This window comes from Telopea speciosissima, chromosome 10, assembly GCF_018873765.1.
Source record: "Telopea speciosissima isolate NSW1024214 ecotype Mountain lineage chromosome 10, Tspe_v1, whole genome shotgun sequence".
In the NCBI taxonomy this organism is placed as follows: Eukaryota; Viridiplantae; Streptophyta; class Magnoliopsida; order Proteales; family Proteaceae; genus Telopea; species Telopea speciosissima.
This window is the reverse complement of record NC_057925.1, coordinates 38,768,397-38,793,436: the sequence shown is the minus strand read 5'-3', so window position 1 is coordinate 38,793,436 and position 25,040 is coordinate 38,768,397. Positions and strand designations below refer to the sequence as shown.

General features: G+C 41.5%; 1 protein-coding gene across 1 annotated transcript; it reads right to left on the bottom strand.

Annotated features, from left to right (window-relative positions):
- Positions 1 to 1,909: 1,909 nt before the first annotated feature.
- LOC122642770 (microfibrillar-associated protein 1-like) lies at positions 1,910 to 21,126 on the bottom strand. The gene is made up of 2 exons (XM_043836348.1): positions 19,703 to 21,126; positions 1,910 to 2,385 (listed from the first exon to the last, which is right to left on the bottom strand). The coding sequence occupies exons 1-2, from the start codon at positions 20,890 to 20,892 to the stop codon at positions 2,271 to 2,273; spliced, it is 1,305 nt and encodes a 434-aa protein (XP_043692283.1). The 5' UTR covers positions 20,893 to 21,126; the 3' UTR covers positions 1,910 to 2,270.
- Between the last annotated feature and the right edge of the window lie 3,914 nt (positions 21,127 to 25,040).

Below are 25,040 nucleotides of genomic sequence, written 5' to 3'. Positions count from 1 at the left end.
TTTTTGGTACTCAATTTTCCTTACTTTGTTTATTTGGATCTATGTAGCCGACCCCGTTAAGTTGGGATAAGGCTGAGCTTCTAGTTGTTGTTGGGCAAGGGTTCTCTGAGCCACGGCCACCGGGTATCTAATGCCCTCTCCTAGTATTACTTGTTAAACCCATAAAATTCCCCATCAGCACTTACTCTGCTACTAGAAACAGTCGGAACAAACAGTACGCAATGTTTCAGGTGCTCCGGATGGTTACCTGCCATCTTGTGGAAACATTGACCGTGTGCATAGGATCTATCAACAATTGATAACATTTACCCCATCCCAAACATAAATCCTTCCCCTACTCAACAGTTATAAATCAGATGGAAGCAAGAATTCATTAGAAACCTGGAAGAACAATACCAAAGCAAATTTGAACTCATCTTAGTAATGGTGCTCCTTACACTGTTTTGAACTCCAAGATTCAAGAAGGTAAACCACTTGATCTGCATGCTCAAGGTTAGAAGCATTGGCTCACCATTTCGCATGCTTAAAAGATGTCTGTTAGTAATGCCCCTACCTGCAGCTTATTACTGTAAAATTCATTTGCATCCATTCCATCCCACAACCAATTCCATTCTCTAATCAACAGAGGCAGCAAAAGGAAACTAATAGCAACTGTCTTAAAGTAAAAGGGAAACACTGACTGTTCAGGTACTCACCAAATAATGCGACACAGAAAAGCTGACCTGTTCAGGTACTCATGTCATGCCTCCCTAAATGAGCAAAGTCCATTGAACACAGCAAACAGCCATTGGACACCAACAAATTTATATTCCCAAACCCAGTTATCCAAGTAGAACCCTACATAAACTCTAACAAAAGGAGTCATCTCACGTATCTCAATAGATAATATCCATCATTTATTACTACTTACAGAATTAACAAACAATTTGATAGATACAAACTAAGCTGTGTGTGTGTACTGTACATGCATGCGTGCACGGGTGGGTGGGTGAGTTTCTCAGGGGCTTATGAGACCGAGAACAATTGAGAATGACAGCCTAGAGGATATCACTAAGATCAGTATATTGGTTCATGTATGGGGTGAAAAAAACAAGGAAGAAAGAAATGGTTTAAACCATGTACGTAAAGGGAAGAATCTCAGTTTACACAATATTACTAACTTGGAAGCCTAAAAAGAAGGGCAAAAAAATCCAGCAAGGTCCTAGTCATGCTATTCTTGCTGGCAAGCAAAGGTGCACAATTAGCATCACAACCATTCGCAAACAATTACGTTTAAACCAAAAGAGAGAAAAGGTTGCATTGGGAGAATTAAGCCTGTGAGACTCCAACCAACAGACTCCACTAACAAACTTCACTGCAGACTTGTAGTATGACATTCAATAATATACATTGATAGCAGAGAACAGTCTTATATAGCACAGAAAAACACAACTTGGGAACCATTCACACTAAAATATTACAGAATATACAACAAATATCAAGTATAGTATGCCCACTATGAAGTAATATTGAAATGGCTAAGGCCCAACTTCAGCTCAGGCTGTTATGACTATATGAAAATGAATTGGGAGAGAGGTATCCACTCAGCAAAAACTGAGTCTATGATTTGAAGACCATCGCAAGAGATACCTAGACATTTTCAATTATTTTAAATTTGGAGGGGCCATCTTTACCTCCATGTTTCACCTTTAGAACTATTTTGCTTCTTCATGCTGCTGCAAATTCAACAAACAGAAACCCCTCATCAGAATAATCAGGAGTTCATTAAGGAAACAATCAGTCCTTTATTTGGTCAAACTGGTCCAAGGTCATCAAACTCTAAAATACACGACCTTGCACAGCAAAAACTTTAACCATACTCAACAATCATGGAACGTCCACAAGTTCATCAAGCATAACCCCAACTCCAAAATAAATAGCATTTCAAGATAGAGAAATGGATATCATTCCAGCCATCAAACTGTGAGGCACAGAAGTTGATGATGAGGATGGTAATCTCTAAAATTTAAAATGTAAAAAATGAGACCCAAAATATTCTGTAAAATAGGGTCACAATCTGACAGATCAGCCAACCAACAAGTGGAGGGAAAATCTACACCTTTTATATGAAGGGCAGATATATCCTTATAGATACAGCCGTGGTACATACATTCTTAGAAGCTCTGGTCCTTTTACACTGAGCTAAAACAGCACTGACCTTGGCTTCAAGAACAGCCACCTATGATTAATATCTCAGTGCTAATTTTACAAAGCAAAGTCTCTATTGCAACTCAACGCGACTCCCACTCCTTTAGCTTTTTGCTTCCTTTGGGTTTTGCAATTGGTGCATTCATCCCCGCCATTTTAGCATTGTATTTTGCACGAAGAGGATCATTATATGTCCATCTGTATCAACAGCCAAAAAACAGATCATCAGTGGAATGTACAGAGAAATTACCACTCAAACTGTAACCTAACACTTATAATAAATTGAGAGGTTGAAGGACTGAATTTGAAAAAGCTGATTTAACAATTAAACTAAAGGGTCCGGTCATGCGGTTCATCTTGTATCTCCTAAACTAAAACATGGAGTTCTAATGATCAAGTTTACTAATCTGAAATGCCCAATACTAGGTATCTCTGAAAGAAGAATTTCAATTAGAGAGAGAGAGGTTGTATCATTGCCATACCCTTCAAAGATTATCTAATATGAGATCCGTACCCAAATGAATAATGGATAGTCTATTCAAGCATGTTCTCCAACAAATGCACACACATTCCAAAATGTTAATGTGACTACTCAAACAAATGTACACACAAGCACACACACCAGATGGTCTCACGCAAATATGACAAACCAACATTTTGAGTAGAGTATGGTCCAATAACAGGTTTTGCACGTTTCATTAATACTAACCACCCTAACAATAAGCAACTACGTGGACATAATTAACATAAAAATGCACAGCTTTGATAATCCTAACAGTAGATGTTCAGAAATTGTATAATTAAAGCAGAAACAGAAATAGTCTGCCCAGTGAAATCTTCAAACAAAATATCTCCATCAAAGCACAGCAAATTTTATTTTTTTTTGTGGGAGGGGTGGCATCACTTCCAGGAACTTTAGAGAGTAAGGAATTTATTAAACAAACAAGGTACATGTTGAGTATAACTATGTCTAGATTCATTGTATGTAGGCTAAGGGCTGTGACTGTGTCGTGACTCAGTCCTAGCCATTATACCTTATTTGTAATCATTATTCTCAATATAAATAAATGGGGCCTCTGTAATATTCGACAAGCCAAATCATTCTCTTTCTTGTCTCTCAACTTGTTATTAGAGTGCCCAATCCTTTTTGGGAATCTTTCACCGCCGCCGCCGAGGCTTCAGCCTCATGGTTTAGCATGGTTGACTGAAAATGTGTTAATGCTTGTTGGACCATGCTAACCATCGCTGAACCCTAACCACCCAACCATTATGATACCGACAAGTTTTTCCAGGACTACAGCCGCTGCTCCAGCGGCTTGTTTTTCTCGCCTAGGGCGCTCCCTAAGCCCTACTGCCATCCGCCTGGCCCTACTGCCGTCCGCCAACCTCCACCTGGCCCATTGCTGCCTGCCTGGCCCTACAGCCTATCGCCAACCTCCGCCTAGCCCTTTGCCGCCTGCCTGCCTGCCTCTCCGCTTGGCCCTACTGCTGGTTATCGCCCCTTGTTGACGACCCTAGGGGTACCGCCTGCCCTCGTCGGCCCTCCCAAGGCTTCTTCCCATTCTGACGGTGCCGCCTTCCCCTGCTGAAGCTTCCTAGGGCCTCCTCTGCCTCTGCCAATGGTTCCCTGGGCTCTGCCTACCCCTGTCGGTGCTTCCCTGGGCTCCAATTGCCCCTGCCAGTGCCGCATGACCCTGTTGTGCTTCTCTAGGTCATCACGACCTTCCTCGCATCTCGTGAGCCATCTGTTGGTCTTTCTCCATGCCACGCTGACCTCCTGTTGGCCTTTTGGGAATCTGACAGCCCCTTGTTCACCTTCTCTGAGAGCATACCTGTTGCTTTTTTGCTTAGTTCTATTAAGATTGGCCTTCTTCATCTGCTGTAAGGTATTTCTTTTCTCCTATTGTGCATTTATGCCTGGCAATATGACGGAAGATTCTAGTACATCCCTTGGTTCTGGGGGTAGCGAATTGGGTCGCCCTACTACTCCCCATCACCATTATCTACAGCTAGGACCCAAAAAATTGAACAGATTGAATACCTTACATGGTCACGTGCCTGCCCCTTACCATTCGTGGTAACCATTTTTTGGGGTATATTACTGGTGACACACCCATGCCCATTGAAGCTCCGGCTAAGGATAATTGGCTAGCTAATGATGCATTGATCATGTCGTTCCTATTGAACTCCATGGAGTCTACCATTAGTTCCAGTTTGTTCTCCTTAATTCAGCCAAGGAGTTATGGGATGAAGTGAAGCACACTAATGGTCAGGCCAGTAATTATGCTCAAATCTATGAGCTTCGTCGCCAGGTTCGTGACACCACACAGAAAGAATTGTCTGTACTTGCATATTATTCTGCCCTCACTACATTAAGGCAGTAATGGGTGGAATAGAAGCTTGGAAGAAATCAGAGTTGCAGGGGGAAAGAGAAGAAACCGTAGAGAAGAAGAAGAAGAGGGAAAGGGGGGGGGGGGGGGGAGAGCAGGAGTGCACGCACACATACACACTCAAACTTCAATTCATTCTTCATTATTGTTACACCCGCACCCCGGATCATAATTAATTATTATTTCTTCCCCGTGATGTGTGGTTATCACTGCCACGTATGCTGGTGAGCTGTTCTCACTGGTGGTCAAACCCAGCTACAAAATTATTGACCACAGTGCGGATTTACCTGTGGAGGAAACTATTCGGGGTCACGGGGGACAAACCATGACAAGAAAATAGTAAGTTCTAGCCCTTAAGTTTATTTATTTACCCTTTCTCTCGATGCCCTTGAAGTGCGGGTCAAGATTGGGACCGCCCGGGCTATTTTAGTTGAGTTGGGAATATTCCATTTGTGGGTCCCACTTATTTAAGGGAGCGTGTGATGGGCTTATAATCCCATGGTGGATGGACCCATCCCCAAGTGGGTTCTTTTCTATTTGAAACCTGTGGGCATGCCCATTTAGTTAGGAGGCCCATTCAACTTGAGGGCCCATTTGACTCTATTTGACCCAAAGATGGGTTAACCCATTCCTTTACCCTAAATAAGACCATGGGTCAACCCATTAAGCCATCTTGGATCCACCCATTTAACTCTTAACCCATTTGACATGTGGGATCAAAAAAATGGGTTTTATTCTATTTCTTACCCAACCAATTGGACCCATCCCCAAGTGGGTTCTTTTTTTTAAAAACCAATGGGTCAACCCATTTAGCTATTGACCCATTTAACTTAAAGGACCCAAGGCCCATTTTCTATAAATAAGACAAAGGGGGGGGAGAAGGATTCATTTTCATTTCTTCTCCCATCTAGCCTAAATCGTGGAAGAGAGAAAGAGGAGAGAAAGGAGAAAGAAGAAAGAAGAAAGAAGGAAAGAAGAAAGAAGGAAGGAGAAAAGGAGGAAGAAGGGTGGAGAATCTTGGTTGGAGGTTTGAAGATCACTGCTTGGAGCCTCAACATGGAGCCTTCTACCTTGGGGTGGGTAAGCCATTCAATCCCATCTCTTTTCTTCTATTTTGGGTTTTGGGGTTTGGGAAATGGGAGAAATTCGACCTAGGGTTCTCTTGGAACCTAAGGAATCGATGGAACCTCTAAACCTAGACTATGGTGGAGTTATTTCACTCCATTACAAGCCCTAAGCCTAAGTAATCTCTTTCCATTTAAGAAATTTAAGGTTTCTACCATATTATGTCCTAATTTAGGTTCTCTTTGTTTTCTCTTAAATCCATGGGATTACATGGACCTAGTGAGGTCTTAGAACCCTAATGGACCTAGGAGGAAGCTTTCTTGAAGCCTCCCTACCTTTAAACCCCTTGGAAAATGAATCCCTAGTGAGAAACCCTTCAATTTTCGGTTCTGCAGGTATGTGGTTTTACACTCGGTTTCGGTTTTACGAAACCACACCGCAACCGACCTTGACTAAAACTATCCTAAGCCCCTGGTTAGCTAGGATTTACATGTGGTTTCGACTGTAAGAAACCACCCAAATTACCTCCCTGAAAAGGCCCCTGTGGCTCGGATTTACACTCGGATTCGATTTTCGAAACCACATCTGCATCCGACCTTGACTAAAAGCGTCCGGGCCCCTGGTTTCCTAGGATTTACACTCGGATTCGGTTTTAAACCACATCTCGCATCCGACCTTGACTATAAGCGTCCTGGGCCCCGGGTTTCCTAGGATTTACATGTGGTTGCAGAATTTGGGCATGAAACCACACCTGCAACCACTTCACTTCTGAAACCTTATACTTAAATGATTAATGGGAGACCTTTTGGGGATCCGTCCCTTTACTTAATTAACCCTATTTTCACTCTTTATTTAGGTTTAAAGTTCTCATCTTGTGACGTGTTACTTGATTTCGGCGACAACTCATAACATCGGGGCATAACACATATTGTGAGTGGGTTTGGTTGTTTGGGCTTGATATTATTATTGCATTGTATATTATGTCATCATTATAAATTATTAAACATGCTTGTGCATATTGCATACTTTTATATATGAATGTTATGATGTTAATTGGAGATGCTTTACTTTGATGGGTCTCGGTGCTAGGTGGGTGCGGTCTAAACCCCGGATAATATATATATTTATGAAGAAATTATGTTGAATGTCATGTTGAATCTGTATGCGCCGTGCCGTCTTGTGTAACGGGCACTAAACCGGATGAAAAGTTGATGCGCCGGATTACCTCTCGGGACGATAGGACTTGCATGTAGCGTGGCTAGGATTTTACACCCTTATGCTACGACCCTTACCACGGGGTTTAGGTGTTGGGTAATCGATCACCGGATTACTGTGGAGGTGGGAGAGGCCGATCGTGGTAGTATTGGTTATCGAGTGCCACGGAGTGGTCTTGGAGGCTTCGATCGGCGTAGGTCCCAGGTGACAATTGAGGTTTCATTGTGGCGATAAGTTAAGTGACCCACGGTGTCTCCAGGTTGTCACGATGGCATATGCCATTGACTTAGTTGTGATGTTAGGTGGAAAATTTACTTAACATATGCATGCATCATTGGACTATGTGAATTGTGTGTTTGTGCATCCCCATCCCCTCATTGGCTCGGTGGAGAGCTAACCCCTCGTGTACACAATTTTTAGATTATGATGCGGAGTACGGAGGAGCGGAAGGCGTGTTAGAGGAACATGTGCAACGGGTGTCCTTGTGACAATTGTGCCTACGGGCCGTGAGAATTCTTGGGACTTGTTCCCCTTTTGTTTATTTTAGAGCGTAGGCCCATGTAAAAACATTTACTGTTATACCCTTGTTAATCATTATTAGATGGTAATGAAAAATGGATTAACTACAGTATTTATCATCTAGGCTTTGATCATCTTGTAACTATTGATTTTATACGCTTCCGCAAAACTACTGATCATTTGGAATGTAATATTTCCCTTTTCGCACTCTGATATTATATTGTTTTAATATTAGTTATGACTGTGCGTTGGGACACTGTGTCAGTGATCCTGGCAGCTTAGTAGGATGACAAGCGTTGTCCTAGTCACCCCTTATAATGTATTTTATCCCTTGTTGGGATGGGGGCGTGACAATTATTCTCTTCAATCGTTGGTTACACATCTATTTATAAAACCCAAAAAAATAGACTCCTAATTACTTACTAAAACTTAGGCTAACTAAAATAGAAACCCAATAAAACTCAAATTGGAAATTTCCCTACGTGTCTAATAACTACCCCAAAATAAAAGCTTATATAATAATTTTCCAAATAAAATAAGCTTCCTAAAATCCTACTAGATCCAAATACTCAAATTGGACCCGGTTCATACGCAACTGGGTTTGGGTAGGTCCAAGGTAGTGCACCAGTTGGATTGGCCCAGTCCAGGATTCTCCTGCATCAATTCTCCTGGAGTTCATTGGGGTAGTGGATTTAAAGAGAAGAAAAGAAGTGTGGTGTAATGATGGGTGGGGACGGGGGAGGGAAATTTTTGGAAGAAATAAGGACCTAAATAAACTAAAAAGACTAAAGTGGGGGTAATATGGGGAAAGTGACCTAAATGAAAATATAAAGGAAAATAACAGAATAGGGGTAAACTGGAGGGGCAGTTTAGGGAAAAAATAAAGTAACACAAAAAGAATGGGTTACAGTCTCCTCCTTGGCAGTCATGTACTCCAGGGGGAAACGACAAAGAACGGGTGTTTCTATTGGCTTCTACCAGCAGAGAATCCGGCGCATATTGCGGCTACAATGTTCGAATCAACTGGAAAAAACTATGATGCGAAGGAGGGGGCATGGAAACGAACCAGAAGATCAGTTTGAAGGATGTCGTCGATGCCGGGAGTCAACCTGCGATGAAGTCTTGAACCAGGTACGTACCCCTTTTTTTCTTTCTGATTTCTGTACTCTCTATCTCTTGCTCTCTCTTCTGTTTTTTTTTGTTTTCTTCTGGTTCTGTCTCTCGCTCTCTCTGTTCTTTTGTTCTCTCTCTCTCTCTCTCTTTTTTCCCCAATTCTGGTGGAACCAAGAAGGGGTGTTGGGTTGGGTTTTTTGGTAAGGGAAATCGAGGCTGCGGTGGGATTTGGTTACAGGATGTCGAACAAAGTTTTCTGTTCTTTTTTTTTTTTTTTTGTAATTCTGGTTTGCTGTTACAGCAAGAAAGAAGGGAAAGAGAAAGTGGGTTTGGGGTTTCAGTGTGGTCGAAGGAGAGGGATGGAAGATGGAGGGTGATACGTAGGCTTTTTTTTTTTTCTTTTGGAAATCAAAGGAGGGGTGGAATTAGGTTGCAGTGGGGCAGTGGGGTAGGGGATAAGAGAGGTTGATGGGCTGGAAGGAGATGGATCCTTCGGCTCTGATACCAGATAATGGGGGCCGGAAAGGAGAAAAGAGAAGCTTGGAAGAAATCAGAGTTGCAGGGGGAGAGAGAAGAAACTGTGGAGAAGAAGAAGTAGGAGTAGAAGTAGAAGAAGAAGAAGAGGGGGAGGGGAAGGAGGAGTGCACACACACAAACTCAAACTTCAATTCATTCTTCATTATTCTCTTCAATCGTTGGTTACACATCTATTTATAAAACCCCCAAAAAATAAAGACTCCTAATTACTTACTAAAACTTAGGCTAACTAAAATAGAAACCCAATAAAACTCAAATTGGAAATTTCCTTACGTGTCTAATTAATGTAGAAGGGGTTCAATTAAGAACCACTCTACATTAGGATTGATAATAGGTTGCAGCAGAACATCAAATTAGAAACAAAATCAGTAGTAACTTAGTAAATAAGAACCAAACCAACCATTGGAAAGGGAACAAACTCAGGTTGAATGGTGCTTGTATGGAATAGAAGCACTGCTGAAAGTCTCACTTGATTTAGATGATTGAATTGGAAGATATGGCAACAACACCAAAATAGAAGGTTAAGGGTTATCTCACAAACCAGCACTTTGTTTGGGCTCCAATGAGGATCGAGTGGAGGCCTTGTGGAGTAGGTGATCTGCAGCAAGTTGCCAAGTTTGATGTAATTTTGATGGACAGAAGTGAAGTTATGAAGGGGGAATGAAAATAGAAGGTTTGTGAATAAGGAGGATTCTAGCCAATGGAATGGGGTAGAAGTGGGTATTGAATGGAGGGGGTAATGGAGTGAGGTGATGCTCCAAAATCCTGCAGGTTTTGATGAAAGAATGTGGAGATATCCCACTCTGATGTTGCAGCACAGAGACAACTCGCAGGAGCAGCAGAGGTCTTCAATTGATGGGTACAGCAGCAGCAGCAGCAACAGACTTGGAGTGTTTGGGGAATTGTTTGCAGCCTTCGGAGGATTCTTCACAGCGCTTGTATTGATCAACAGAGAAACAGCAGCACCATGGATCGATTGCAATAGAAGAGAAGATAGAAGAGAAGGGGGGTAGGGGAATGACTCTCTCAGCCTGGATCTCTCACCCACAACTATCCCAGCTGTTGAACAGGGGTTTTACTCCCATAATCGAGTGCAAGAATGCCTCAAAATTTCATTCATTAATTTTATCTAACTATTACAATAAGGGGCTGCCTATTTAATGAAGTAGGCTAGCTTACAAAATTAGAAACTTAAAAAAAATAGCAACTTGGCAAACTTAGCAACTAATGGAAATTAGAAACTTAATGAAAATAGAAACTACTAAAGGCTTTATAACTCAGCCTTCTAAACATGCAAAGATAACCAAATTAGAAACTACCTAATATAAATTGAAAATAGAAACTAAAGTATGGCAGCATTAGGATAGATGCTTTCTCCACTTGATGGGCCCACAAGAACTACTAAAAAGCATCCCCACACAAGGCAAATATGGGCTGTGACACTGTTCACGTGAACAATAACATGAAAAGTGTTTTGGCCTCTCTTTTCTTGGCCCTTCTAGAAGACCTGCTGGGCTGGCTCGATCTGGTCCAGTTCTGGTCCATCTGAAGCTGGTTCGATGGGCCTTGGTTCTTCTTCTGGTCAGTCATGGGATCTACATCACTAATAACTATCCCAAAATAAAAGAGTACATAATACTTTCCCAAATAACCCCAAGGGGTGAGCTCAGTTGGCAAAAGATCAACTCCTCAAATAAGAGGTCATGAGTTCAAACCACCTTGGGGCTTATCCCCATCCCCTAATTCCCCCCCCTATAATACAAGCTCTTAATCAAAAAATACTTTCCCAAATAAAATAAACTTCCTAAAATCCTACTGGATCCAAACACTCAAATTGGACCCGGTTCATACGCAAATGGGTTTGGGTCGGTCCAAGGTAGTGCACCAGTTGGGTCGGCCAGGTCCAAGATTCTCCTGCATTAGGCAGCAACTGGACTTCTATCACCCCGTTGCCATGACGGGCCCTTCTAATGCAGCCACGTTTGCTAAAGAAAGTGAAATGGAATGGGTGTATGATTTCTTTACTGGTCTCAACCCAGAATATGGTCAAATTCGCATTCAGGTCTTGAGTAGGAGCGAATTGCCTGTACTTCTTGGGGTTTATAATATGATTCAGCATGAGGATGTCGCCGTTCTGTTACGATGCCTCTTCTTGTTCCCACTCAGTCTACCTTTGTTACTACTCCACAACCCTCTTTATTTGTGGATACTGCTACCCTATGAAATGCGACTATTGTGGCCGTCTTCGTCACCAAGGTTTAAAGTATCGGTGATGCAGGTCCAAACATCCTTAAGAATAAAGAACAGCCCTAAGCTTAGGGCTGATTGTATTGAGGAGCCTTAGTCTTATTTTATTTCCTGTTTTTATTGTAAACCTAAATGAACCAAGTTCTATTTTGTGAAACTTAAATTGAACCAGGTTCAACCTTGGTTCAATTTAAGTGAATCATTCCTATTGGTCCTTAGAGTGTTTTCTATTTCTATTGATCCTTGGAGGATCTTGTATTTCTATTGGTCCTTAGAGGATCATTTTAGCTTGTTTTAGGGTTTGGGCCTTTGGCCATCTTATTAATAGCTAAGAGAATCGTGGGAAGCTCCCTACTGTTGTTGTTGTTAAAAATCTGTTTCAGCCTTGCTGCTGTTAGCTCCCTTTGTGAGTGTTCCTTGAGAGTAACTTCAAGGAGGCCTTGTGGATCTCAAAGTGAAGGAATCGGTGGACTCCGATTGACTCTTTGCATCTGTTCAGATCGGGAGGTCTTGCTCAAGATCATCTTCAAGCTGCTGCCTTAGAGGTTCTTCATATCTAGTAAGTGTTCTTTTTAGTTTTCTGCAATTAAGTTCTTCTTTTAAACCTTCCAGCCTGAACCTAAATCTGTTTAGACCCATTCCACCATCAGAATCCTTTCATCTTTCAACCACAGCCCCTTCCCATCATTCCCTACACTCAATCCAACTCTCAGCCTCTTCCCTCTTGCCAAACCCTAAAACTACCATCTCCCTCAAGCTGCCGAAATTCTAAAATCCCAGCTGAACCATTTCCATCATCAAATCCCTCTAATATTTCAACCACAGCCTTCTCAACATTTCCCTTACACTCGATGGTAACCCCAGCCCCATCCCTCCATCAAATCCTAAACTCCCCCAACCTAAAAAAAACTCCAAAACCCTAGATTTCCACTCAGCCATTTCCAACCACCCAAACATGACCCAGCCTTGGTCGAGTGCTGTTCTCAGCCTTTGGGAAACTCGATCTAAACCTTGGATCAAACCCTTCAGTAAAAGCCCTAAAATCTTCATCTTCTTCTTCCCCAAAACCTAAAATCCGAAACCCTAATTTTCTGATTTTTAATTTCTTATTCAAATCATTCCAAATCTGGTTTATTAGCCTCCGCTACACCTGCCCTGCTTTACTACATAAGAATCAACCCCAATTCCCCAATCCTAACCCTAGTCTTGACAAATTTCACCAAATCAGCCCCTCCAGACTAGTAGCTTAGTAGATCCTGTTTTACATGGCTCCTGGTAGACCCCTTGTCTATCTAGGACTGCATTAATTAGTATCAGAGCAATGGATGGAAATGGCAACACAATTGTGGATCCAACACTACCACCCCCACCTGATCCTATGGCTGCTATATTGGAGATGGTCCAACATTTGAATGAAAAGGTGACTCGATTAGAAGAGCAGAGGGTTATCCCTAGTAGGGACAGCAACCATCCTCTTGAAGAGCAGAGGGTTACCCCTAGTAGGGACAGCAGCATTCCACTTGAAGAGGACAAATTTCAAGCCCATTCAGAAGTGCAAAGGACCCTGGGCAGAAATGGAAATTACAGAGATCAGTCCAGAGAGCATACGGATTTCAGAGATCACAGAGGTAGGCGCAGGTATAACAGAGATGGGCCTAGAGAAAACAGGGACAGAATTAGAGAAGAGCCTAGAAGGCCTAATTTTGAAAAGTACTTGAGATCATACTTCACCATAAATGAAGTTCCTAATCGAAGGCATGACACACAGAAGGTGAAGCTTGAACTGAAGGAGTTCGATGGGAACCATGATCCTCAAGTATTCTATGACTGGATTGCTACCCTTGATGATTACTTTGATTGGTATGCCTTGCCAGAAGACAGAAAGATGAAATTGGCACGTACCAAGCTGGTTGGCCCTGCCCGAGAGTGGTGGAGAACTGCAGAGAGAGACATGGAACTTGAAGGCCATGCACCCACTACATGGGAGCATATGAGATATGATCTGAGGGAGAAATGCTTGCCCAGGCACTACAGAGCACAGTTACAAGATCAATTCAACTCCCTACGACAAGGAACATTGACTTCATCTGAGTACAAGCAGAAGTTCGATGCTCTTTCTTCTTGTACTGGCACTAAAGAGAGTACTACACAGATGCTATCTCGGTTTCGACTGGGATTGAGAGCTGATATTATTAGGGCTATCGGTGTAGCTGATATCAGAGATGTCAGGGACTGTTTTGAGAAAGCAATGAAGGACGAAGAGTTATTGGCTGGAAATAGAAGGTTTAGTTCCTCCACTGAAGACACCAAAGCATCTTTTCCAGCATCCAAGTCTACCAACTCAACTGCTGGTCCTACACGATCAGATTTCTGTACTGACAATACTTCTCGTCCTATAGCTTTCCCACGTGTTGATAACAACGGTAAAGGCCCTATGATTAGTAATGAACCCCGGAGGTGTTATCTCTGCAATGAGATTGGCCACCATGCCAAGGACTGCCCACAATAGCATAGGCAGGTTAATGTGGCTGACAAAGAAGAGACAACCTCTGATGATAAACAGGGCTTACATGCTTATCCACCATCCGATGATGATGAAGTAGCTGGTTATTTTGAAGAGTTGGGTGACAATAACAGAGGTATTCATGTTCTTACTCAAGTATTGATGGCTGATACAGTAGAAGGTAAAGAGGTGGAGCTCAATGAAAAGGCTACTAACACTGAAGACTCTATGGAGGTTGAACACATAGAGTTTGTTATGCCTCCTTGGTTCTTCGAAGAGAAAGCTCCACGCCTTGATGACTTTATCCCTAATGTTCCTGCCTCACCAGAATTCTGTCCGGGAAGTGCTAAAGCTGTTAATCACATGTTGATTCCTCCCCATCACTACAAAGTTCGAGGGCGAGTTCCCTCAAGCAAGGACAACACGTGGATTCACTCCAATGATGACTCCCATTCATCGGAGATGAATGATTTTAAGCCGGGGAGAGCTGATGCAGGTCCAAGCATCCTTAAGAATAAGGGACAGCCCTAAGCTTAGGGCTGATTGTATTGAGGAGCCTTAGTCTTATTTGTTTTTATTGTAAACCTAAATGAACCAAGTACTATTTTGTGAAACTTAAATTGAACCAGGTTCAACCTTGGTTCAATTTAAGTGAATCATTCCTATTGGTCCTCAGAGTGTTTTCTATTTCTATTGATCCTTAGAGGATCTTGTATTTCTATTGATCCTTAGAGGATCATTTTAGCTTGTATTAGGGTTTGGGCCTTTGGCCATCTTATTAATAGTTAAGAGAATCGTGGGAGGCTCCCCACTGTTGTTGTTGTTAAAAATCTGTTTCAGCCTTGCTGCAGTTAGCTCCCTTTGTGAGTGTTCCTTGAGAGTAACTTCAAGGAGGCCTTGTGGATCTCAAAGTGAAGGAATAGGTGGACTCCGATTGACTCTTTGCATCTGTTTAGATCGGGAGGTCTTGCTCAAGATCATCTTCAAGCTGCTGTCTTGGAGGTTCTTCATATCTAGTAAGTGTTCTTTTTAGTTTTCTGCAATTAAGTTCTTCTTTTAAACCTTCCAGCCTGAACCTAAATCTGTTTAGACCCATTCCACCATCAGAATCCTTTCATCTTTCAACCACAGCCCCTTCCCATCATTCCCTACACTCGATCCAACTCTCAGCCTCTTCCCTCTTGCCAAACCCTAAAACTACCTTCTCCCTCAAGCTGCTGAAATTCTAAAATCCCAGCTGAACCATTTCCATCATCAAATCCCTCTAATATTTCAACCACAGCCTTCTCATCATCTCCCTTACACTTGATGGTAACCCCAGCCCCATCCCACCATCAAATCCTATACTCCCCCAACCTAAAAAAAACTCCAAAACCCTAGATGTCCACTCAGCCATTTCCAACCACCCAAACATCACCCAACCTAGGTCGAGTGCTGTTCTCAGCCTTTGGGAAACTCGATCCAAACATTGGATCAAACCCTTCATTAAAAGCCCTAAAATTTTCATCTTCTTCTTCCTTAAAACCTAAAATCCGAAACCCTAATTTTCTGATTTTTAATTTCTTATTCAAATCCTTCCAAATCTGGTTTATTAGCCTCCCCTACACCTGCCCTGCTTTACTACATAAGAATCAACCCCAATTCCCCAATCCTAACCCTAGTCTTGACAAATTTCACCAAATCAGCCCCTCCAGACTAGTAGCTTAGTAGATCCTGTTTTACATGGCTCCTGGTAGACCCCTTGTCTATCTAGGACTACATTAATCGGTATCGGGTATCGTATCGGAGAGATGCAAGATACGCTAGATACGTAGGAAATGATCAAGAAACATATGGAAATGCTTAGGATATATGCAAAATACAGTTTGAAGTATAAAACACTACAAATAAGTAAGATGTAAAATATGTAATGTATAAAAGGAGAACAAAGTACGACAAGACAAGTGCATTCAATTGATTATATATAAAGGATGAGGTTTCTTATATGTTCTTATACCAATTTTTTTAGGTATCGTATCGATACCTTAAATATAAGATATGTATCGGTTAGTATCCGAGGATACGGAAGGATACTTTAAACCTTGCTCGTTACACTCGGGAGACCTGTTGGAAACTCCATGGCCGTCCTAAAGGGGGTGGGAAATGAGGAAAATCTGGTTCGACTCTTCCCCAGGATCATTTGACCGAGACTACTGAGGCTCGTATTGGCTCCTCCTCTCTGTCTGCCGAACAATTTATGAGCTACCTCCAGCATATGTTGACTCAGCTTGGTCCTGCATCTTCTACCACGGCTTCCTCTACCCCGTTTGCCACTCATTTAGCCCAGTCGAGTATATTTCTCGCTTCATCTGAGTCTAGCCCATCTTGGCTCCTTGATTTTGGGGCATCCAGACCACATGATCACCACTTCAGATCTTTTTCATACCTATCTTCCTTGTTCTAGTAAGGACAAGGTCCGGGTTGCTAATGGCTCCCTTTCTTCTATTTCTGGTTAAGGCACTATTACCTGTTCTCCTACCATAGCTTTATCCTTTGTCCTCAGGTCCCAACTTTATGTGCCCATTTTCTTTCCATTTCTCGTCTCACTATTGAACTTAATAGTAGTGTTAACTTTATTCTACTCACTGTGTTTTTCAGGATTTAGCAATGGGGGCAATGATTAGATATGGTAAAGTACGACTGTACAGGATGGCCTCTACTACTTGGATCAAGGCTCTCCACCTTCCTCTCCGACGGTTTGCGCTAATACTTTTACCTGGGCAGAGAGCTCTTACTCAACTCTAGCAGTGGCATCGTCGTCTTGGACATCCATCTTATCATGTTTTGTGTCATTTATTTCCTTCATTTGTTAAAACATTATTCTTTGGATGATTTACGTTGTGATGTTTGTGAATTTGCCAAACATACCAGGTCTTCTTATTTTCCTAGTGACAATAAAAATCTGATTCTCTTTTCTATTATACATTCAGATTTATGGGGTCCCTCTAATGTTGTTGTTAGGGATGGGTTTAAATGGTTTATTACCTTTATTGATAATTCAGAATGTGTTTAATGCCAAAGTTCAAGTCTTGCCTAGTGACAATGGCACTAAATACATTAATGGATTCTCCCTTCAGTAGCTTGACTCTCATGGCATTTTTCTCAAACTTCCTATGTTCGGACTCCTGAACAGAATGGAAACCCAGAGCGAAAAAATCGCCACCTTCTCAATGTTACTCGAGCATTGATGTTTACTAATAATGTCACTAAATTTTATTGGGGCGATGCAATTCTTATTGCTGCCTTTCTTATAAATCAAGTTCCATTTAGTGTCCTCCACTTCAAAACTCTGGTTAGCCAACTTCTGGATCCTTCCCTTGCCTCTCACTTTCCTCCCAAGGTACTTGGTTGTGTCTGTTTTGTGCACAAGTCTTCCCCTTCTGGTTCCAAGTTAGATCCCCAAGCATTTCGATGCATCTTCTTAGGGTACTCCACCTCCCAAAAGGGGTACCAGTGCTATTATCCCTCCACTCGAAAGCTTTTCATTACCATGGATGTCACTTTTCATGAGACCAGACCCTATTATCAATCATCTCTTCAAGGGGAGCATCAAATGGAGGAATAGATTCCTTCTACCTCTCTTGTGATTGATATTGTTCGTCTTCAGGGGGAGAGGCCTACTCCAAGTAACAAGGACATCATCACTTACCCTCAAAGGAAAGAGAAGCAGCCTGCCCCTATTTTACCATCTCTATCTACGCTATCTGAGCTAGATCCACCACAAGGTAATAGTCCCTCTCTAGGTAATACTTCCTCTCCTCCTTCTGATACTGACCTTCCCATTGCTGTTTGGAAAGGTGTCAAATCATGTACCTTACACTCTATTTCCAATTTTGTGTCCTACAAGTCATTATCACCTTCCTATCATGCCTTTGTTTCCTTGTTATCCTCTGTATCTATTCCGCAGGGCTGGAAAGAAGCTATCACAGACCCGAAATGGAAAGAATTTATGGTAGAAGAAATGTATGCCTTGAAAAAGAATGATACTTGGGAGCTAGTTCCTTGTCCTGATGGGAAAAAAAACCAGTAAGATGCAAAAGGGTTTTTACCATCAAACAAAAGGCAAATGGTACTATTAAAAGGTACAAGGCCAAATTGGTAGCCAAGGGATTTACACAAACTTTTGGTATTGACTACCAAAATAACTTTGCTCCTACTGCCAAAATGAACTCTATTCGAGAAATATTATCTTTTGCTTCAAATCTCGGATCGAACCTTCAGCAACTAGATGTCAAAAATGCCTTTCTAAATGGGGATGTAGAAGAAGTCTATATGGGCACCCCACCTAGTTTTAGTTCAGACTCCACAGCTGGTAAAGTATGTAGACTCCGAAAATCTCTTTATGGCCTCAAGCAGTTTCCTCGGGCTTGGTTTGACCGTTTCCAAAAGGCTATGCTGAAGTTTGGGTACAGACAGAGCCAGGCTGACCATATCTTGTTTGTCAAGCATAAGGAAAAGATCATTGCCTTTATTTTTTATGTAGATGATATAGTCATAACGGGCAATGATGATGCAGAGATCTCCTCATTGAAGACTCAATTGGCAACAGAATTTAAAACTAAAGATCTTGGACAACTCAGATACTTCTTAGAGATTGAAGTTGCCCGCTTTACAAAAGACATTTTCATTTCCCAAAGGAAGTATGTCATAGACCTTCTCGAAGAAACAGGTACGTTAGGATGCAAGCTTGCTGATTCTCCTATTGAGATAAATCATCATCTTAGCTGCATAGGAGGTAACCCGGTTGATAAGAAACGATATCAGTGTCTTGTAGGTAGACTGATATACCTATCTCACACTAGACTAGATTTTGCCTATGCTGTAGGAATTGTTAGCAGATTTCTTTATAACCCAAAAGCTCCTCACCTTGAAGCTATATACCGGATCCTTCAATACTTAAAGTCTTCTCCAGGGAAAGGTCTTCTATTCTCTAATAACAACAACTTGAAGTTAGAATCCTTCACTGACGCTGACAGGGCAAGGTCCATAGATGATTGGCATTCCACCTCTGTATTATATACCTTCTTAGGAGGAAATTTGGTTACATCGCATAGCAATAAACAGTCTATTGTATCCATGTCAAGTGCAGAAGCTGAATAACGAGCCATGGCACAAGGAGTTTGTGAACTACTCTGGTTAAAGATCCTTCACAAAGATCTGAGTGTTACTTCTAAAGACCCTATGAAGCTTTTACTGTGACAACAAGGCTGCAATCAGCATTGCCCATAACCTAGTTCAACATGATTGAACTAAACATATTGAGCTAGATTGCAATTTTATTAAGGAGAAACTTGAAGAAGGCCTAATATGCATACCTTTTGTCACCACTGAAAATCAATTGGCTGATGTTTTCACCAAGGGTTTGACGTCGAAGTCATTCCATCCTATTTTATTCAAGTTGGGCATGCGGAATATCTATGCACCAACTTGAGGGGGAGTGTTTAGGATAACTATGTCTAGATTCATTGTATGTAGGCTAAGAGTTGTAATTGTGTCGTGACTCAGCCCTAGTCATTATACCTTATTTGTAACCATCATTCTCAATATAAATAAGTGCAGCCTCTATCATATTCGACAAGCCAAATCATTCTCTCTTTCTTGTCTCTCAACTGTACACAACTTGGAATAGGGTTGACCATCTTATATCAAATAACATTCCCCCCCCCCCCCCCAATAGTTTCATATATGAATAACATAATGGAATACATTAGGCATTAAGAGCATCAAAAGCAATGTACAAAGACAAGTGAAGATAGAAAAGCATAGCAACAGAGCACTAAAAACATATGCCTAGAAAATTGATGCAAAGAATACTAAACAAAACTGATAATTCAAATAAGTGAAAATTAGGAAACTAAAAGCCCAAAAAGGAGGCAAGTTAACATACGGATTGTTCCAATCAGTGGTATCTTCATTGACAAGATGGGTCCATTTAGTCCTCCCACTACGACCGAAGTGCTTGACTTGCATGACCTTGGGCAATATTGTTTTATCCATCTTATCCTCCCCAGTCGGAGCAGAAAAATCACGAGTATAGACTTGATCCGAGCTAGCAGTTGCAGCACGATCATCAGGAGCAGACTGGTAGAAAGCACCCTTGTGATAATACTTCTGCATGAACTTCCATTTCTGCTTGGGTTGGGAAGCAGGCTTTGGATTCTTCCTCTCCCACTCCCTTCTCTCCTCCTCAGTCATGTTCCTCACCCTCTCAATCTCTTCCTTCTCCTTCAACATTGCCTCCCGGTCCTCCCTATCCCCCTTGATCCTTGCAATCTCTCTGGTCTTCCAAGTTTCATATTCCTCTGCCTCATTAACCTCATCATCAGTATCCACATCAGCAATATTTGCTTCCACTTCTATATTCTTCTGAATCTCTTCATCCTTCCTGATCTCTTCGACAACAATCTGTTTAGTCTCAATCTTTCTCTCTTCCAACTTCCTTTTCACTTTCTCTTCAAGGGCCTGTTCTTCTGCCTCAAGTCGCTCGCGCTCAGCAATGGTGTCCCGTTCTGTCCTAGGAACAAAAACAGGCTTCACCATAGCAATACCCATCATTTCTTCCTCAGAGTCAGTCTCATACTCGGATTCCTCCTCTTCCTCTTCCTCTGCCTCCTCCTCTTCCTCCTCTGGAAGAAGTGCAGCTTCTTCTTGCTGCCTTTGCAACAATTTCTCCCTAATCCTTCTTCTCCTTTCCTCCAAAGCATCCTCGTCCTCCTCCTCTAAATCCAAACCTTCCTGCCTCCTGTTCTCCTCTTCTTCAGTGGAAACAATCTCAGCTTGACGAATGCGACGATGATCAGCCCTAACTTCTTCACGATTATCAGCCCTATTTTCTGCGAGACGACGCAACCGAGGGTCATCTTTCCTAAAAACAATCGAATTTTCATCCTGGCTAGGGAAGGCTTTCTCCAAGGCAACAGCCTTGGTCATCTTAATGTCACCATCTTCATCAACATCATCCGCCCATTCAGGTGCTTTACCAGGCCAGTACCGTTTAACCTTGGTCTGCCCGATCTTCCCTCTGAGTTTATCCCTAATTGCGATAACTGTATCGCTAACACCAGCCGTTACAGACATGGTTGCGAGGGATTAGAAACACCCAAAAATAGAGACTAACAGAGTGAAGCTCAATAAACCCTAGAAACGAAACTTCAATATTCTCTTTCAATCCAAGCAACCTTGAATTTCCCGCAACATAACTGCATCATTGATTCCGAAACTGCAAGGAGATCGTGATTTTTTCGTACGGATGGTTGATTGAATGGAAGAAAAAAAACCCTAGCTTCCCTTTCAACCCATCAATTTCCCAGGTTAGATTATTTCGACAGAAAGCAGAGATTTAAATCAAAGACTAGAGATGAGAGATACACATCACATTACGAGCAGAAATGCGGAGGCCAGAAAGAGAGAGATATGACCTTCGGTTTGTGAAAATGGAACCCCGTCAACGACGAAATGACGAATATACAAAATCGCAACAGAGGCCAGACCGGCCCAAAATGTTTGTTGGTTCGATTCGGTTCTAGCTAAGGCGTCTTTGGTATAATTTTTATTTTTGATTTTTGCCTTCAAAAACATTTTTTGTTGCATTTGGTATAGTTTATGGAACCTGTTTCTATTTAAAAAAGATTGAAAAAAACCAAAAATAAAAAATAGATCGAAAGCCGTTTTTGGCCAAAAATCATTTGTGACCATTTATGCAGTGACTTTAATGAGCACGTGCTCATAGGTCTCACAATCAAAGGGTAAGAGCATCATTTTCTTGTTTAATTAGAAATATGACCCTCATCCTCCAACTTCTTCTTCTTCTTCTTCCTCTTGCGAGGCTACGACTCCATCCGTCACTTCCCATTTTAATATTTTTCCTGCAACTCCGTCCGCCCTCTTCTTCTTCCTGCGACCCTCATCTTCTTATTTTCCTGCAACTACTCTTTCACCCAAAAAAAAAAATAAATTTGAAACTACCCTCCCTCTGCAATCTCTGGCAACCTGACGATACCAATGCCCGGATGAAGAATGGATCTTTATCACCTCCAGTTTGCTGACCGGCCCAGTTCCCCAGTTCCTCTAACAAAGAGGGGCTGAAATGACCTCTTTACCCATGCCCAAACACCCTGCCCGGGTGGGGTCCTCCATCCCCCTATTAGAGGAACTGGGGAACTGGGCCGGTCAGCAAACCGGAGGTGATAATTTTCCATGAAGAATTCACTCTTCGCCGTAGATGAAGGGAAAATCAATCCTGATTTTATTATGTTTTTTTTTTTTTTAAGTCCTGGAGCAATTTGTGCCTGTAATGATGAAATCCAAATGACACCTTATCCCAATTTGCAAGATCGGTTTCTCTCATTAAAAAAGGAAGGAAATTTCCTCTCTTCAAGGCTTCAAGCTAGGAATCAGAACCCTAAGGTAATACAGAGAACGCTCAGAAATCAGAATAGTAATTTAATGTTGAGGTTGCAGATAAAAATACTAACCAAATAGCCTCGGAAAGAAGATTGAATCTTAACAGTGGCCCACTCCTCTCGCTTGCCGACATTTCCGTGGGTCGAAGCGCAGTGGCCAGTAGTGCTGGTTAACTTGACTACAGGGGCAGCCGCTTGAGCCGCCACCACCGTAGCCTTGGCCACAGCAGCGGTGGCTGCAACAACCGCAATGACATACTTATTCTGCTATTCAACTGATCCAGCGTTGTAGGAACAGGGATACGACGACGATTCCTCTTTGTAAGATCCCCTCCTGGTATGAGGTTATCGCACACACACACACACACTTATTTGCTGCAACCGTGGGTTGTAAAGAAAGGATCTACTTTAGCCCTGAACAAGATGTGAGTCAAACTTGACAACTAGATTTGCCATGGAGGTAATTTTCCTTTACCGTGAACAGTTCTAATTCAATTTTGATTTGCAAAAATCTTTCGTATCTGGTTCTTAGGGGATTAAATCGCATATGGATGGGTGATCTAAACCCAAAATCCCAAAATGAAATAAGGAAAATCCAAAGAGATTGATACTCAACAGCTCGGTTCTGAGTTTATGCTTTGGGAAGGAAGATGGGTAAATGTGGCATCTCTTCACCCACCCACTTCAAAAAACTATTATGCAAATAGGTATGCCAAACAAATTCTTTGTCTACAATCTATTCAGTGTAGTGGTTACCGAACAATTTTTATGTTTTGACCACAAATGGTTTTCACAAATGGTTTTTGTTAAATAGGTGAAAATCAAAATTAAAAAGCATACCAAAGAGAGCCTAAATGGTTTGGTTTTGGTTTTGGTCTCGATTTCAGGTTCATGACGTAAAAGGTATACACCAAACTAATATACATGAACACAAAAATAAAAATATTTCTCTCATACAGTATTTAGGTAAATAATTTACCATTAAATCTAGCAACTCTGGTCTCTGGGAATGGATAAATTACATGATTATTCTAAATCGACATTGTGGAAACTGCTTCCTGTTAAGAAAGAAATCACAAACAAATGTAAATTAGGCTCTCATGGCTCATGGCAACAAAATTGTCCTGTCCAACTGGAATTCTGCTACAAGAAGCCTATATCTTGTGCATCGTTACCGGTTGCTGATTGTTAGAGAGAAAGCCATAATTGTCACTAAGAAAAATAAGGAGCTAGCACCAATTTTCAACAACTCTCTCTTGAAGTATGAAGTAGTTCAAAGAGCATGTAAATATATTGATTAAGAAACTTAAATTAATCTTTAAGGGATAGGGTTGGGCATAAAGCTAGCGGCGGTGCTCAATGGAGATGATGGAGAGGGGGTCATTTCCCTAGGGGGTTATAGAGAAGATTGAAAGGGTAGGGGTCATTTCCCTAAGGGGTGATAGAGAGACAGACTTGTGCTGGGCACAATGCCAGCATGCCGATCCTTTACCCAATCTTTCATCACAAAGTTTGTTTCCTTGGAAATACAAGAAAATAACCTAAACACTATAATTAAGTAAGGAATCCAAATATTATGTATGCAAACAAACTAAGGGAAGGAACTTATGGTTTTTTTGCAATCACATTATACTGTTTATGTCTGCAAGGAACTAACGTATCTTTTCTCATTGTCAGCTAGACCCAAAGATGTTGATGTGTAATATTGATTGTTGGATTATTTATCAAAACTTATTGCCTTTCCGAAATCATAAAGACACACAAACCTCTCCATCTATATCACCTTTTGTCATACCCCTATCCCAATAAGAATATACTAATAATAAAGGGGTGACTCATAGTTATCAAGGCGGCAAGGCGACCACGGCGTTTGAGGGCCTTCCTAAGCGCCTTGGCAATAGGGTAGGGCGGCCGCAAGGCGTCGCCTTAGCAAACAAGGCGTTCTAATGTTCTATTTTTTTATATAACCATTTTATTTGGCACAAATAGCATATTACAAATTATATAATTCTACTTCTTTGCCAAATAAATATTAAAGAGTCAAAGCAATGCAAGATATTCATCCAAAAAAACAAATTAACAAACTAAGTTCATCATATTATCATAGCAATATAGCATATAAATATGAAAGTATGAAACAACATTATAAATTATTAAATATAAAACATAAAGGGTTGGTAAATTATTATACTTACCTCCATGATGCCAAAATGAGTGCTTAGGCTGTAGGCTCTAAGGTCATCCACTATATTTCTACTCATGTAACCCTGTCAATCAATACTCAATAAAAGAAAACATAAAATAACCTAAAATAGTAAAATGCCAAAATTAAGTAATCATTAAAGCTTAAACATTCAAATACATAAAGTGAAGAAAAGTCTAAAAAAAACCATCCAAATCCCAATACAAATTGTTCAATAAGTACTTCACTACTTCAAATTTTACTCCCAATTAAGTATATTTAAATCATCTTCTTCCTCCTGTTGATTGCCCACAGCCCACAACATTACTTTGTATACTAAAATCATCCTCAACATTTTCATCATCACACACATCCTCTTGCTCCAACTCCAACCCGAACTCCAGTTCGTCATCTGAAGACTCCTCACGAACCTCACCCCTCTCCCTATTGCGCCGTGAATAAGAGGCTAATGCTGAACCGCTCCACTGGTTGATGGTCCAGACCTCCTTGCTCTATTGGTGCCATGAAACGATGAAGATGCTCCAGAAACTGTTGATACAGTTCTCCAAGTGAGATCATCCCCAGGATGAACTAATTCATTATATGATAAACCAGTCATCCACTCACTACTCCAATCTAGA

Excerpts from the sequence above, each read along its gene's own strand:
- LOC122642770 (XM_043836348.1), bottom strand. The coding sequence starts at position 20,892 with ATGTCTGTAACGGCTGGTGTTAGCGATACAGTTATCGCAATTAGGGAT. Across the intron at positions 2,386-19,702 it reads ACCACTGATTGGAACAATCC|ATGGACATATAATGATCCTC; the intron begins GTATGTTAACTT and ends CTGTTGATACAG.